Source organism: Parambassis ranga, chromosome 10 (assembly GCF_900634625.1).
Source record: "Parambassis ranga chromosome 10, fParRan2.1, whole genome shotgun sequence".
Lineage (NCBI taxonomy): Eukaryota > Metazoa > Chordata > Actinopteri > Ambassidae > Parambassis > Parambassis ranga.
Genome location: NC_041031.1, coordinates 14,625,697 through 14,642,173, shown reverse-complemented (window position 1 = coordinate 14,642,173; position 16,477 = coordinate 14,625,697). Strand labels below are relative to the sequence as shown.

Below are 16,477 nucleotides of genomic sequence, written 5' to 3'. Positions count from 1 at the left end.
CAAACAAGAAACAGGCTGTTTGTCTTTCCTGGGATCAGTAAACATCCTTAACACAAACAAGTTCCTCTGGTGTGAGAGAAGAAGAAACTGACACCATCAGGGCAGCTGCACTCTCACTCCAGCACACTCTTTGATGTGCTTCAGAGAGAGCTGATAATGAAGGCTCCTTACAGCTTAATTCTTTTAATTGGAGTGTGGATGTAACAGGTTGCTGAGAGCCTGCTGACACTGCAGTGGCTCGATGTGGAGTAAGGACAAATCATAACCTTTATTTTCATGGCGAGAGGAGAAAGCTGGTAAATCCCCACTTCTCTATAATACCACAAAACCACCATCTTTCAAAGCTGTCTGTCTGAATATGTGTTACAGTTTAATTGATATCTGTGCCATTGAAGTATAGGCAGACTGGCTACTCAACAATAATAGTGAGATGTGCTTTTATGTGTGAATCTGCTCTTTTGTTTTTAACTGTTGCTATGGGGAAACCAAGGACACTTAAACTCTGCAGCAGCTTGTTGACCCCTCCTCTGAAGAAAAAAAAAAGTCCCTCCTCCATCTTGCCCTGGGCGAGACAACAAGGCATTTGGTTCAGGCCGCAGCTCGCACTGCAGCCCTGGGTACTGTCTGGCCTCCACATGACAGCTTTTAATCAGTGACTTATGAGACAAACCCACCAGACATGACATGATGTCCAAGCTCCCCTTCATTGGTTTTATATTCACATGTTGCCTCATTAAACTGATTTGTAGTTTTGTAACGATATTATTAGGTGAGATCAGGTTGTTTGGTGCTCTTTGATCTAACAAAAAATATCACGATTTAATGCTACGCTCGTATATTTGTGTGTGTCTGTGAGAGAGAGAGAGAGAGAGAAAGACCCCTCTCTGTGTAAATATGCTTTAACCCCAGATGATCTTCAAGGGCTTGCTTGTTTGTACCTGCTGTGTCGTTCTGCTCGTCCACTCAGCATGACACCCTGTAGCTCAGGATCAGCCCTTCTGAGATCAAAAGACTTGTTTGATTCTTATCTGATAATATTCTTGTTCACCTTCCCTCCCCTCCCCTTCTCTGGTCCAGTCTCCTCACACACTGTTGACCTGGATCAGGCACACTGTTCATTACGGCCCCTTGGCCTTTCCTCTTCTTATCACGGTGATGACCAGGCTGTGATAAGGCAGGTCCAGCCTCGGGACAGAAGGAGGGAGCTGTCCACTCTTTTAAACAGTTGCATAACTTCAAGGCAGTAAAGAGGTTATCTCAGCTGTGTGTGTGTGTGTATGCCGGTGTGTTTTACACACTCACAAAAGGCACAAGTGACATATTTCTCACCAGGAAAATTGCCATAAATGCATAAGTGCAGATTTATGGCACTACATGTGTAAATCAGTCTCACTTATTGTCAGTGTTTTGGGTGTGCAGGTACAATTTTTAATTGACATTCATCATTCAAAACAGACGAGCTTTTTAACACTCACATGTGACAACAGCACATCTGTCTGTGTGTTTCATACATTTATTAGTATGCCAGCCAGGCAGACAGACAGAGGAAGACTGGTGTCCAAAGTCACGACCCTGCCCTGACCTGAGTGAAGGAAATGGTCACGCTGCTCGAGACAAAGCAGGGCAAAGGAGAGTCTGAGGGGCTGGCTGGTCAGCCTCAGACAATGGGTCCGTGCTCTAAGACCACAGGACACACAAAGGCCAGAGAAACCCCCTCCTTCCCCACTCCCACATTGCAATAGAGCTGCCATTTCACACTAGCCTGTGAACAGCCATTCAATCAAACTACTGTTTAACCTGACCCCTGGCCTACGCAGGAATCAAGATGAGTCTAGAGAGGGATGTCTTAAGGTAACTGACCTCACCGACCTTACTTCAGCCAGTCAATCTACAAACATCCTTGGCTAATATCAAAATAAATGTATTTAATCTCAGAATGCAGAATATGTCAAATTAATACTCTAGATTTCTGTGAATATTCCTTAAAAGCATGTAATCAATAGGGCACCCAATAAATAATCTGTCTGGTGATGGGTGTAAGGAGCAATAGCTCCCTGGGGAACAAGAGACACTGACAGACCCTTCGTCTGGGTCAGCTACCCTCGAGCCAGGGCTGAGAGAGGCAGCCACATGACCCTCTGTCTCCTCAATGCACTGCTCCTCCCCTCTACCTGTACATGGCTTGGATGAAGGTGTGGGGGCTTATGCATATCAAACAGACTGGGGCCTTTGATGTGGATGGAAACACAAACACTGATTTGAGCAGAGTCGTAACAGCTTATTTGTTCCCTTTAGTCATTCATTGAGCTGCTTGTTGAATGTGTATGTCTTCAAAGGGCTGCATGCACCGGCGGTACAGTAGCCGAGGAGGCCCTGAGAGGGTCCTGGTCTAGAGAGGTTGTGGGAAGGCCATCTGGCTTCCTGTTCCTTAGATTTGATATTGATTTATTGACTGTACATGGGAAGATAAGAGGGCAACAGCTGCCAGAAGATGTCCTCTGCATCTTCACAGACAATGGGCCTCCTGGGCCTCTGTATCCTGGCTAAATAGGTAATATATCATTGTAAAGTTCAAAATGATATAAATACCACACAAATGCACATTTCCACTGAACATATTTCTACAAATGACCTAATATTAGTCAATTTTTTAGATTAACACTTTTACAACTATTATGCAAATAAACTTGCGTAAAAGTTTGTGACTACATGTTTAAAGCAGATTTTATAAGCACATCTACTGCAGACCTGAGAAACAGTACTCTGTTGTAATAAAAATGTTCCCATTAATGAAGTGCAAAGTTGCATTTACTATTCCTAACAAACGCTGACAACCTTTCACAGTTTACACCATCACAGAAACCATTAATTCAAAATTAGGCTCATCTGAATAACAAGTCTCTCATTCCTGTTAAGTGAGCCAGGAGCAGTTTGTCATTGAGCCTTGCTTGTAGAGGTGTGAACATGGTGCCAAACTGAATTGTGCTTATGCCTGATTTTTCTCACCTCCACCCCACTCTCACATTATACAGACAGACTTTAGTGTGGGCTAACCGAGCCTGTTCCTCTTGCCCACCCCCAGCCTTTCTTCCCCTTTCCCCTCCCCTGCCAACACAAGCCTGTGATGTGACTGTCTGAGATAATGAGGTGAGAATTTTATTGCAGCAGTCTGTGAGCCTGGCACCAGTCTGTGAGGATGACAGCCACCAAGGGCCTTCTGTGTCAGGCTCTCTGGTATTGGGCGCCCTCTGTTGACTACTGGGAGCTCACACTGTCCTCTTGAGTCATGCAATAATGCACTTCAAAGCAGGAGATCAAGGGTTGACTTGCGCATGACATCCAGAGAATGACAATGCCTCAGCCAGCCTACACCTAGTGCAAGGTGCAAGTCCCCAAGACACAAAGGCACACAGGCAGCTCCCGCACTACTTTCCCTTCATGGAGGAAGTGCTCATACATACAGGAAGAGGGCAGTGCTCTATCTGTATTCTATACAAATACTGGTGGGCAGAGGAAGGACAGCAGAGGAGACAGACTGGCAGCAATTCTTGTTTGATTGCTGAAGCATTAATTGATAAGATACAGCTCAAGTCACACCACTTATCTTTAAAGGAAGATATCTCATTATCTCATGTATTACAAGACATATGACAGAGAGATCAAAGAATATTCAAAGTGGGCTTCTTAACTTCAGCTGGAGCACAGATATGAAGTTAATTAGCTCCACTTTTCCAGCCTGTGATCCTCGCTTTTAAAATTATGGTCATATGCTGGCTACGCTGGTTTAACATGATTCAAACATACACAAACTTTCATTAAAAAAGTGTGAGCATTCATATTTAATGTCAATAAAGTTCTACTCTGCGGTTACATTCACTGCATTGAAACTGCAGCAGTGAAAGCCTCTATCCCACACACACACACCCTTTTTCACCCCCCAGTAGAAACCTCTTGTGATCAGGCTGTCATTTCCTCTAGTGGCTCTGTTATTCCAGAAAGCCTTTGTGAAGGAGCCATGTGGCCCAGGGACAGACAGAAGGTGGGCTCCTCGCATGCATTTGAGGTTGTCAGCACGGCAGGGGAGGAAGGGTGCTCCTGGCAGGCCAAGACATGGAGAAAACAAACATGAGGCTGAAACAAGACAGTGACGTCAAATCCCTGCTGATGAATACACTCCTGCTGTAAACCAGACCTGGTGCCACTACTACTACTACTGTAGGTGGTTGGTAGAGTAATGAAAATACAAAGGATTGACTGTTGACATGCAACTGCAGAGACAAAATGGAGACTATTACATCCATGTCTCTTAATGTCATGCACATTTGACCACAAACACTGTGTCTCAAAAGATAAAACACCCTGTTATTTCCTGGAACATGTGGTTACCATGGCAGTAGAACACGCAGCTATTTTCACCAGTGGCTGTTTTACTATAATGTAATTCACTGTTTGATAGAAATATGGCGTTTCTATCCCATCATGACTGAAAATTGTGCGCATGCATTTATTCCAAGTAGACTACTAACAAACCACTGATAAATTATAATTAATATGGTTAACCTGGCTAAAGGTTTTCTGACAAAAGCAAGCAAGAAAGAACTTAAGTTTTATCATAGTTCTTAGATCATGATTATAAAGCAGCCTGATTTTTTTTTTTTTGGAACAGAAAGTTACATCAATTCGTTGTGTTTTTATTCTTATAATTCTTCTCAGCTTCTTAGATCCTTAGATCTGCTGTTTGTTTGTTTTTTAATGTAAAACTGAAAAAACAATATTTCCACAGGGATGTAAGATTTTTTAACATTTGAAATTACATGATAAAAATTCTGCTTGATGAATTTTACTTCCATGTTATTCCACCTCATAATTACTTCACAGGCAAAGTCTCTGTAGATTATTCAATAATGGATGGAGCAGGCTTTTTAAAATGAGCTCCATGTCATTCAACTACAAGATTATGGATGCTGCTCACACTCTAATACATCAGTAACTATAATCCAGCTGCATAATTGGTTTGCTGGAGACTCCTCAGCATATTGAGCCAAGGTTAATAGCTCCTACCCTAATATTCGAATATTTCTCATCTGTCTGGAACAGTACTCAACTTCAAATATCAGGCTTGTTAAATAGTGAAGACTGTAGTCACAAATTAACATACTTTTCTTTACACAGGGATATAGAAAATGTTCAAACACATCCCTACCTATGAGGTTGCAGTGACCTATGCAGATACAAAAGAGACTTGTGTTGTCTACAACTGGAATTGTCTCCTGGCAGAGACAGACAGAAAATTTTCAAAAATATTGTTCCCCCTTGGTTCGTGTCATTTTTCGCAAAACTAGTTCCATTGTTGAATAATTAAGTGTCACAGATATCCAGGCTAATAGTGGATTTGGAGGTTGTAAAAACAGGTCAAAGGGCGCCCTCTTGTGTTCACAGTTGACATACTGGTAACGTGACGTGTGTTTGTCACATAACACCGCTGGTCAGGACAGGAGACGGACACCTCATCACTGGCTATATTTAGATGTCTAACCTGGACAACATACAAATCCTGTCCTGTCAGAGATATTGATCGCAGGAGCCGGTCACTTCAGGCCCAACAGTGATGGCCTCAGTTAAAAAGGACAACAGACTCACCAGGACTCAAAACTTCCTGTGCGTCGGTTTCTCCGGGTTCTTCAGCAAAACTGTCACTTCACCCCTGGAGGTGGTGAAAATTAAAAGTCAGGTGGGCACGTTTCACTGCAAGAAGGGCTTCTGGAACAGTTTTCTCATCATATACCAAAATGAAGGACTTCGAGGATTTTGGAAAGGAAACTTCACTTCTTGTCTACGGCTGTTTCCTTACACTGCAGTCCATCTCACAACATACAAAAAGTAAGTAGAACTACATCTACGTTTGTTTACACATGTATCGACTTTATCTTTGTCTTATGGGGTTGTTTTTGGCCGATATTTGTTGCTTAGCCTGTTAGCAAACCTGGTCAGCTGACGTTTAGTTAGCACGTTTGTGTGCTGCTGAACACTGTAAAACTGTGTATAAGACACAAACTGCCGACTTCTGTTTGACAGAATGCGATTTGCAGATTAATTGTGTATTGTTTGACAGTATTATATAACGAAAAGTGTTTGTGCAAATGTTGTTTGTTTTCACTTCTGCAGCTAAAGATGTACTTCCTGTTTTACCGTACGAGGTGCGCCTTCTATTTTCAGCCAATCAGAAGGCTGCATTTGCTCAGTCCATTTTTAAAGGCAAAGGGGTAGTGTGTGCCCCAACAGTTGTTTCACAGGTTGTCTTGGTCCCCAACTTCACCGCAACCGAACATTATTTTCAAAAAATAGTCTTTCAGCAAAATACTATATACTGGTTTTAACATCAAGCCTTATAAATATTATACATGTTTACTGTTTGCAATTTGAACTTAATTTGGATTTGACGGCCTGTATGAGCGGAAGTGCTGCCTGTGAGTCACAGTTTAGGGCACAGAACTACCTAAACAACCGGTAGGGTTACTACAGGACAAAAACATGCTGCAGTGACCACAGCGTGGCTGTAGAATAAAGTAAAGCTACAGGGCGGTGTGGGCAGTGGTAATCCACCATAGAGTCATAAATCCACTATCTGCACTGTGTGCAGACATTAGACTACCTACCACCAGCCATTGTGATTCCCCTCACGCTTTAGATCACGTGTGTTTACATGCATTCTGACTGGGTGCTGTTCTGTACACAGTGTTCCAGGAAAAGAGGGTTCTTCCTGTATGGTTAACATACACTGCCATGACTGTGAATATGTGTAAGCCCTACTGTCAAACTTTTTATTAATGTTAAAATATGAACTTACCGATGTTTGAAGGGATATTTTCATTATTCACTAAGAAAATATTTATAAATTATGGTTTAATAATTATTCTATGAATTACTGTTGTGTTTTCTGTTGTGCTGTGTTTGCTCTGCTGTCATGTCAGCTGTTAATGTGTGAATAACATTGAATTGACATGATGCATATAGTTGAGTCTGTCAGTAGTAAATGTGTATATTTTCACTTCTGTCTGTGCAGGATAGTCCACCTTCACATGGATGAACTGGGCTTCATCTCTCACTGGAGGGCCATATTTGCTGGTGGACTGGCTGGTGTTGCTGCTGCCCTGGCTACGTACCCTCTAGAGGTGGCAGAAACCAGGCTCATCATTCAGAACTGCCGGCAGCCTACATATATTGGCGTGGCTCACACACTCTCGAAGATCTATAGCAACGAGGGGCTGTTGGCTCTCTATCGGGGATTTTCTCTCACTGTCTTGGGTGTGTATTAAGCAATGTCCTGTGGGTGGTGTTGAAGATTTTCTGTTGATATGGTTGGTGTGTGATTTTTACCCATTCACTGCATCTAAATTTTATTCACATTCCACAGGCGCATTTCCTTTTTCAGTGGGCTGCTATGCAGTCTACATGAACTTGGACAGGCTCTGGCAGGAGCCGCATTTTCGCTTCACTCCTCTGCAGAACTTCATTAATGGCTGCCTTGCAGCAGGAGTGGCTCAAACACTCTCATACCCATTTGAAACTGTAAAGAGGAAAATGCAAGTAAGTTAACTATTTTTACAACTTGGCCCTGGTTGTTACAGGAACTGAAACACATGTATTTAAGATAAGGGATTGTATAGAAAACAGAATTGAATAGAGTTGTATACTATAAAACAAAAATCACATTGAGTGCAAACAAGCTCTTTTGTTTTTACCTTTAAAGTGCATTACGATGCTGGTGATACTGTAATTTAGGTTCTAACAAATATTTCTTTCAAAATCTTTCTTGCACTGGCTGAATAGCTGTTTACACCATAGAAGGTCATGTATGTGGTTGCATTACCACTTTTTGTCCATAAGAGGGCAGTGTTAGCATGCCTGAAAACACACTGACCCTTTAAGCAAGTCAATGAAAAGTGAACGTGAAACAAGTTGTTTGACTTCAAAATGAGGGAGTAAAATTAGATATTACATTCATAAACATACATTTAAAGGGTGTAATGATACCAAAATAATTTGATCTGCACCCCATGTTCACTTTGAATCTGAAGTCCGAGACGTCTTCTGTATGGTAGAAAGGACACATGGGTAACAATGGCTCAGCAAAGGACAGAATGCTACATCCGGTTTTATCAGCCTATTATTAGATACCACAAGGTTCAACAGCAGCTGGGAATGTGAATGTGCCCCGGGTCTGCAGGAGCTATAGATAAGTTCTCTAAAGATAGCCACTAACTTTCAGACAGCAGTGAGGAGAGAGTTGTATATTTCCATTTCAAACCATCACCTCTAAATTGCCTTACAATAAAGTTTATTTACAATCAGGTATTCCGAAAGGTTTCAGAGTCAAACATTAAGTGCAATAGATGATAGCAAACAGATGAGGGTGAAGCTCAGGCTAATGATTTAAGCTATGTATAGTTTAACTTGCTAGCCAGCCTGATGTTTCTTCTGCAAATGCGACTGTTTGTATAGTCCTACTTTGACGGCTGTGTGTACCCTCTGAGAACCTTGAAACTCAAGACACATTTCCTCCATCACATGACAGTCGGTCAGCAGATCTGTGGTTAACAAGAGCACAGAACACACATTCACTCTTTAAATCTTCAATTCTTTTTATTTTCAGTTTTTTTATTGTATTAGCTTACAACACACACGTATGAACTTTTTTTTTATCTAATTGGATATAGCCAGTTGCAACTGCTATGCTCTCACACACTCATACACAGAGATCTTACAGATTATTTAAGCCACTTCTAATTGCAGTTTTACAGTAAAAACTAAAATAGTAGCAAAAGAAAACTGTACATCACAACATTGTGTCCTGTCATTATTTCGTGATTCACTTCTATTCCCTGCTATTCTTTTCGTAGGCGCAGAGCAGCCGTCTTCCCCACATGGGTGGAGTTGACGTCCATTTCTCTGGAATGATTGACTGTTTCATACAGGTTGTTAGAAACAAGGGCATCCTGTCACTGTGGAGCGGCCTAACAGCCAACACAATAAAGGTACGGTTCACTTATACACTGGTAATAATTTGAGCGTGTGTGTGCTCGATGTTGTGGTTGTAGCGACTGAAATAATTGTGCATGCTCAGGAACATGGGTGACTTTATGACAGTGGCCTGTTCTAAAGGAGGGGGATATGCAGAGGGGGAGGGCATGGAAAGCAATGTTCAGTGTGTAACTCATAGCAGGAATATCACAGGCAAGGTGGAACAGCATGCACCACTCTCCTATTTCAGCTGCAACTATTATGATAGTGTATCTGGACATTGTTTTACACACCAGAGTTTAAAGTAAAGCAAAGCTTAAGTTGTTCAGACATAAAGCAGACACGTGTTACCAATAATTAAAATTCCTGCGTCTCATTCATTCACAGATCGTCCCGTACTTTGGCCTTCTCTTCACCTGCTTTGAGATGTGTAAGCAGGTTTGCCTTTACCGCAACGGGTACATCGTCTCACCTCTGAGCTACAAGCTTACTCCCGGGGTCGACCAGAGCCTTAGGCCGCACGAGCTGCAGGAGGTCAAGCGTTACTTGAAAAACAGGAACTTTGGGTCTGGCGAGTCGTCCTTGAGAAATCGCTGGTGAAAACACACAACAAACAAAAGATTTCCTGTCATGCACGCTCTACTACCTCTTCCATTACATTGCATTGGACAGTATTGCTTTCTCATGAATTGCTCATATTTCTTCACCACAATAAGTGCCTTCAGTCAGACCTTTGTTTTTGAGGCAGTTGCTGCATGACCATCAACTAGTGCCACTCACATAAAGTACAGTAGGCTGCAAAAAGCTTATGTGTTCTGTAAATGTAAGTATTATGACTGTACAATGAACTGCTTGAGTGATATATTGTATATTTATAGTGAATGTAAGATTTTAATTATTCCACTGTGTACATGTACTAACATGGATTGTTAATAAAGAAATGTGTTTATAACGTTAAAAGACCTGATTTTTCATTGGTAAAGTGGTATTTTATATCTTCAAGTGAATATTGAGTACATTAAGACAATTATTTTCTGTTTCCAATTATCAAAACAAAAAGTACCACTTTGATGTATTTGTCTACTTTTCTCAAGCCTTATTTTATTATTAAATTGGTATAATAAAATTTAAAACCATTATTACATGACAAGATCAAACTTAGTTAGGCACTCCAAAATCAAATATTGACATTTTTCCTGTTGACCTTAGAGTACTTCTGCGCTTCACTGGTTATTTTCACTAAAAGATCTGAGCGATTCCTCAGCTTCTGGTGGTTCACGTATAATTGTCTGGTTTTAATTTGTGACGTGCTTCTGAAGCTGGATCAGGCAGGTTTCTGTAGAATCAGTCAGCTGATTGAATCATGTCCTCCTCACTGTGGGAAACTGAGTGACAGCCAAAGGACACTAACAGAAGGGGATGACCTTTACCCACCATAACATGAAAGCCTCAGCTGCTACACACTTTGACACATCTGACCCGACCTTCAGCATAAAAAACTACCATTTAACAACATTAACCGTGAGTCTTGTTTGATGTAATCCGACTATCTGCATGTTATTGATTAGTGGTTAAACTTTCAGATTTGTCAGATCCTGATTTTATTCACCTGAGTGACAAGAGACATCACCAAATCTGAATCGAAGGGCATCTCTCAGCCCCGCCCACCACTCCCACAGTCCACCAATGACAAGAGAGAGTCGAAGTTCACGTTTTTTCTCGCGTTCAGCCTTCTTAAATCCCCTCACTTCTACATTGGATTCGGCCATTTCAACTCCACCGGCAAACTCCACCGACCAAGTAGCTTCTGATAACACCCGAAGATGAGTGATCAGGCTGTTTCATTCGCCAAGGACTTCTTGGCTGGTGGTATTGCCGCTGCCATCTCTAAAACAGCTGTAGCCCCCATCGAGAGAGTCAAGCTTCTCCTCCAGGTGAGTGTTTTTATTTTTCTCTGCAGGCACCTGGCATCTGACAGCCTGGATGCTGCAGGCTCAAAACCGCTTGATGCGCATTTCTCAGCGTCTTTTTTATGTGCTGTTGATGTTGATTTCCAATTCAGCAGTGACAGACAGAATCACACAAACATGCCAGGAGTAGAAACTGTGCTAAAAATAGTAAATCAGAGCGGCTCTGTTGGTGCAGGCACAGATGAGGAATGAGTTTAATGGAGGCGTATCAGACCTGTTACGTAATACACCGGGCAGAGCTGCAGCCTCTCCATGCAAAAATACGCAGGAAAACCTTCATCTGTTCAGAGTTTTGGGTTCATAAATACACCTTCTCTATGACAAGTCAGTAGTTTGGCTCGGCAACAAACAGCCAAGGTCACAGTAAGGGTTGCGCCATGATCCACTGCTGCAGTGGGCCTGAGCTCAGCAGCAGTGGAGGAGGAGGAGGAGGAAGAGGAGGAGGAGGGGCTGTGAATTGTTGAATGGATGCGTAAGGAGTTGGCACATGTATACAAATGTGTCTGTCTGGGAGTCACGTGAGAACAGAAGGGTTGTGCTGCCTCTTTAGAGAGTCAACAGGTTAAAGGAAGATGTCACACTTTATTGTCTCTAATGCGGTACATTGTCTCTGCTTCAACAACAGGTTCAACATGCCAGCAAACAGATTTCAGCTGACATGCAATACAAGGGAATCGTGGACTGTGTCGTCCGTATTCCCAAAGAACAGGGCTTCCTCTCTTTCTGGAGAGGCAATCTGGCCAATGTCATCCGATACTTCCCCACCCAGGCCCTCAACTTTGCTTTCAAGGACAAGTACAAGAAGATTTTCCTCGACGGTGTAGACAAGCGCACACAGTTCTGGAGATACTTTGCAGGTAATCTGGCATCTGGTGGTGCTGCCGGAGCAACGTCTCTGTGTTTCGTCTACCCTCTTGACTTCGCCAGAACACGTCTTGCTGCTGATGTCGGAAAAGGCAACACAGAGCGTGAGTTCAAAGGCCTGGGTGACTGCTTGGCGAAGATCTTTAGGTCCGATGGCCTCAAGGGTCTGTACCAGGGCTTCAATGTTTCCGTACAGGGCATTATCATCTACAGAGCTGCCTACTTTGGCATCTATGACACAGCAAAGGGTGAGTTTTCATCATCAGGCCTTGCAAAGTCTCTCTGCTTGTGGATTTTCTTTCTTTTTGAAACTTAAGTTGACATTTCTTTTATAGGCATGCTTCCAGATCCCAAGAACACACACATTGTGGTGAGCTGGATGATTGCACAGTCTGTTACTGCCGTCGCTGGTCTTACATCCTACCCCTTCGACACTGTCCGTCGTCGTATGATGATGCAGTCTGGACGCAAAGGAGGTAAGAAACGCACCACCTCAGAGTCTGAACTTCACATTTTTGCAAGTGTGACATCAAAGTGTGACGTGTTCACTGTCTTCTCTCAGCTGACATCATGTACACTGGCACCCTTGACTGCTGGAGGAAGATCGCACGTGATGAGGGCTCCAAGGCCTTCTTCAAGGGAGCTTGGTCTAACGTGCTCAGAGGCATGGGTGGCGCCTTCGTGCTCGTCTTGTACGATGAGCTCAAGAAAGTCATCTAAGTTGTTTTTGTATGTCCACTGTTCATGTTGTGAAGTTAAACTGTTACATATCTTGTACATTTGGAAGGACTTAAAAGCCGAGCTATATTTATAGGGACCAACTAGTATTTTCTACTAGTTGTACTGGGGGAATCTGTTATGCACTTTTCTCTTGGCCCATGCTTTTCTTTGTTTGTTTTCGCCCCTTCACCAAATGTCATTCCCTGAACAACAGGAACCTTGCCAGAAAAAGAGAAATAAAGGCAACCTACTGAGTGAACCTCCAGCCTGGTTTTGAAATGTGATGCTGTTTATGAAGGGTACGTGTACAGACACGAGTGTGACTTAGGTGTCCTGGCGTGTCCTCTGTCATGTTGCTTCGGGAAGCTATTTGGCAGCCTCCTGTCTGAAGTGTAAGTTTAGAGCTGCAGATTGTAATTGGGACGGAGCCAAACTAAGCAGAGAAAGTTGACCTGCTGATGATAATTCAACCGGGACAGCTAGTAGAGAAGTGACACACACAGGAGGTCAGGAGCTTTATCAGTGTATTATTCAACATTTTGTATTTATATCTGACTTGCTGCAGAGAAATGCCCAGGATTACCTGTAGCAAGTTGGATTATTCCGACCATCTAAATATACTTAACATGCCCTGCAAAGCCTCTTCAGCCTCAGACTTTGTCCTTCAGCAGTTTGACCATTTACCAGCATGACACACAAGTTATTTACTGCCATGGTCAAAGGATCTCTGTCTCCTTACGTTGTGTTCAAAGATCCATAATCAAGCTAGTTATCACAGCAAAGAAATGATAAAGCATACGGTTTAATAGTTGGATGTGCAGCAGGTAGTGATGTGGGTTTTAAGTAGGGAGCGTCATAAAACGAATTCCTCCTGATACATGATCTCAGCGGGTGTAAGAGGCACATGATTGTAGCCTGCGTGGGATGGGACCTGGTGTATTTTTGGGCCTGTTGAACCTTCGTTTGGAAGAGCCCTACTGCTATAGTCATGTGTAATCTTTGCCCTTGACACTTGTAGTACGGTAAATGTATTAATTAACAACTATAATCAGCCATTTGTTTTACCACTGAAAGAGCTTTTGTCCCTTGGAGCATCATTTATCTGTTTTAGTTTCAATTAAGAGAAGTTTTTGACATGCAGTTGCAATTTCTCAGTGTTAATAGCTTAAAAAATGTCCGGGGTCCAGACTGGCTGCTCTGGGCGTCCCTGAAATCCTCAATGACTCACTGTAATTACGCTCATTGAAAGCGTGACTAATTTCAGTGATGACAAAAAAAGTAGTTTGACCTATTTTACCATTCTCAAAGCTCATCAAAAGTTTCATTCTGACACTGGACAGAGTGCTACGAAATCCACATCATTTACTTCAATTAAAATCAGTCTTGATGAGACACAGTCACGTCTTGGACCCTTGACCCAGACTGATCCTGAATGGAGGACATAGCCTGATTTTAGCAACACTATCAGATTACTCAGTTGGACATAGCCTAATCTTCCTCTCAGCAATTGACAAAGTCTTGGATGTGACCTGTGACCCGGTGAAATCGGTTGGAATACTGTTTTGACTGGTCCCATCACTAAAAAAGCCCCTCTCAGCAGGTAGTCCACAGTTAATCCCTCATTCTGAGACGTTCTCTCCATTACAGCTTTAACAGGGATCACAGACATTTACACACTGTCTGTCTGTCTGTGGGGCAGATACACTGCGTCTCCTTGAGGTCACACCCTTAACAAATCAGACAAGTGCAGCCTACACACTGTCATTAAACCACATGCTCTTTGCCATAGTCTGAAATTATTTAATATCATCTATAAGAACTTTATATTAATGCAGCGTTCACAGCCTTCCAGTTTGTGACGTATATGGAATAGAGTAAACACTGAAGAAGAGAGGATGGAGTATTTTCAGATCTGCATGGTGAAAACATGTTTTTTTTTTATTTTTAGTAAACATCTCTGCTGCAGGCATTTCCACTGTGTTACAAATAGAAACAGCTGCCTTTGAGAGTGAGGGTGCTGCAGGGAGGCAAGTCTTCAGATCCCTCACTTAAAATGTAAACAGTAAACTGTTTACATTTTAAATCGTTACACTTACATATTTAGAAGCTTGTATCGTTCTTTCTGCTTTTTTTATTCATTAATTGAAATGAATTGAAATTATATTGAAGTAAAAAGCACAATACCTCCCTCAGCACTGCAGAAAAAATATCAATACTAAAGTATAATCTTGCAGTATAACTCCTTCAGCTTGAGTGTGTTTGACTGACAGTGCATCGCTTTAATCCTTCACTGCTGTACTCTTAAGGGGGACTTGATAGTCAGTGCGCACGTCCACATGCAGGCCTTCGGATCACTGAAGCTACCCTTCACTCTGGGTTACTAAAAACCTTCTGTCACCGGGGCTATTGCATAATTTCAGCTGTTAGACTGGATTATGTCACAGCTTCACAGGTTGTGACCTCAGTGCTTTCCGCTTATAGGGGAAAAAAGATCTATACTGCCCTCTATCTCTATTGAGCTGTCTAAATGTCTGCCTTTGTTTTGAAAGATTCCGCTTCATATGCAGTAATCCTATGTGTGTCTAAAGATTATTTACTGCAATGCTTGTGTGCATAGTTACATAATTCCATCCCTGCCAGAAGACATTCTGATGTCACCATTTGGAAATTATGTTCAACAATAAATAATAAGCCTGTCAATCATTTGAGCCATGCATCTTATTTACCATTGTACAAAAAACAAACAAACAAACACACATTCTCTCTCTCCCTCTCTGCTCTGTGTGGTAAAACAGTGTTAGCACCACCTTGTGGTCTATAACTATAGTAGCTGCTACCATAAATTCAATATAAGGCTGGTGAACACCATCCTGGAAACCTCAGAAACAGCTCTAGCTGGAGATCTGCATCAGCCAGACCAGACATCTCTTGTACTGGTGCATCACCTAAATAATCAAACAGGAACTATTAGGGAGCAGATAATTTTAGTAATAAATAATAATTTCCTAATTTATAGACAAGATTCTGTTTTAAAAGCATCAGTGTGTGTGTGTGTGTTGAACGCTGCTCCTGGCTGCCAGGTAAAGCTATGACCTGTAGATGGCATTTTTAATAAAGTTCGTTGTTTTCCGTCGTTTGAGTTCGGTCCTTCGAGGAAACAGCCTTGGCTTCCTCTGTGTGCTGAAGAAGATGTGGGCGAACAACACGAGCAGCACACATCGGCTCAAAGTGGGAAGCAGAGAGCCTGCTGTGAGGACAGAAGATGTCTCTATGGCGCTTCTCCATCACCATAACTCTGGGATTGATCTGGTATTTTTCAGACTGCGGCCGCACAGCCTTACACTATTTTATATGTTCCTTGTGTTGCCTGTGTACTCCACTGGTGTTTGGAAACAGAGGGCGAGAAAGCAGCACTCAGACTGATGAAGAGACAAAGGAGAGTCCTGTCCAGGTATTCCTCTGAGCCCACACTTTGCAGCTTTGCATGGTCCCACCGTGTTTATTGCCCACTTTTGCGAGCACTGTTAGATAAGATGTGATTTAACAAGTTAATAGTTAAACCAAAGAGCGTGGGATGTGTTTGTAGATCATATGATAGCAGTTCAAACACCATTCATCAGTTCCTGTGTGAAGAAATGAGAGAAGCCTGCAAATATTTGGACTAAAGATGACTTTAAAAGTATCTGTTTGCACTTAAAGCCAACCTGAGCTGTGAGTTTCATAGTAATAGCCACAAAAAAAAAAAATATATATATATATATATATATATATATATATAAAGATACACTTAAAGATTAGAACATGTGGCCTGAGGCCTCCCAGCTCCTTGGATTTAGAGCTGTTTGTAGATGGATTTGTTACCTATGGATGGAGCCAGGATTGCTGCTTCTGCTCTGTTTCTG

General features: G+C 42.2%; 2 protein-coding genes across 2 annotated transcripts; both read left to right on the top strand.

Annotated features, from left to right (window-relative positions):
- The first annotated feature begins 5,452 nt into the window (after positions 1-5,452).
- slc25a43 (solute carrier family 25 member 43) lies at positions 5,453-9,981 on the top strand. Its single transcript, XM_028417042.1, has 5 exons — positions 5,453-5,880; positions 7,064-7,305; positions 7,415-7,587; positions 8,901-9,035; positions 9,409-9,981. The coding sequence occupies exons 1-5, from the start codon at positions 5,609-5,611 to the stop codon at positions 9,619-9,621; spliced, it is 1,035 nt and encodes a 344-aa protein (XP_028272843.1). The 5' UTR covers positions 5,453-5,608; the 3' UTR covers positions 9,622-9,981.
- Positions 9,982-10,748: 767 nt separating this feature from the next.
- slc25a5 (solute carrier family 25 member 5) lies at positions 10,749-12,840 on the top strand. Its single transcript, XM_028416592.1, has 4 exons — positions 10,749-10,955; positions 11,617-12,103; positions 12,191-12,331; positions 12,418-12,840. Exons 1-4 carry the CDS (start codon positions 10,845-10,847, stop codon positions 12,573-12,575), a joined length of 897 nt encoding a protein of 298 aa, XP_028272393.1. The 5' UTR covers positions 10,749-10,844; the 3' UTR covers positions 12,576-12,840.
- Positions 12,841-16,477: the final 3,637 nt, after the last annotated feature.

Bases quoted from the DNA above. Each gene is read 5' to 3' on its own strand.
- slc25a5 (XM_028416592.1), top strand. From the start codon at position 10,845: ATGAGTGATCAGGCTGTTTCATTCGCCAAGGACTTCTTGGCTGGTGGT. The intron at 12,104-12,190 runs GTGAGTTTTCAT...TTTCTTTTATAG, and splicing joins CATCTATGACACAGCAAAGG to GCATGCTTCCAGATCCCAAG. The intron at 12,332-12,417 runs GTAAGAAACGCA...GTCTTCTCTCAG, and splicing joins GCAGTCTGGACGCAAAGGAG to CTGACATCATGTACACTGGC.
- slc25a43 (XM_028417042.1), top strand. From the start codon at position 5,609: ATGGCCTCAGTTAAAAAGGACAACAGACTCACCAGGACTCAAAACTTC. The intron at 5,881-7,063 runs GTAAGTAGAACT...CTGTCTGTGCAG, and splicing joins CATCTCACAACATACAAAAA to GATAGTCCACCTTCACATGG. The intron at 7,588-8,900 runs GTAAGTTAACTA...TTCTTTTCGTAG, and splicing joins CTGTAAAGAGGAAAATGCAA to GCGCAGAGCAGCCGTCTTCC.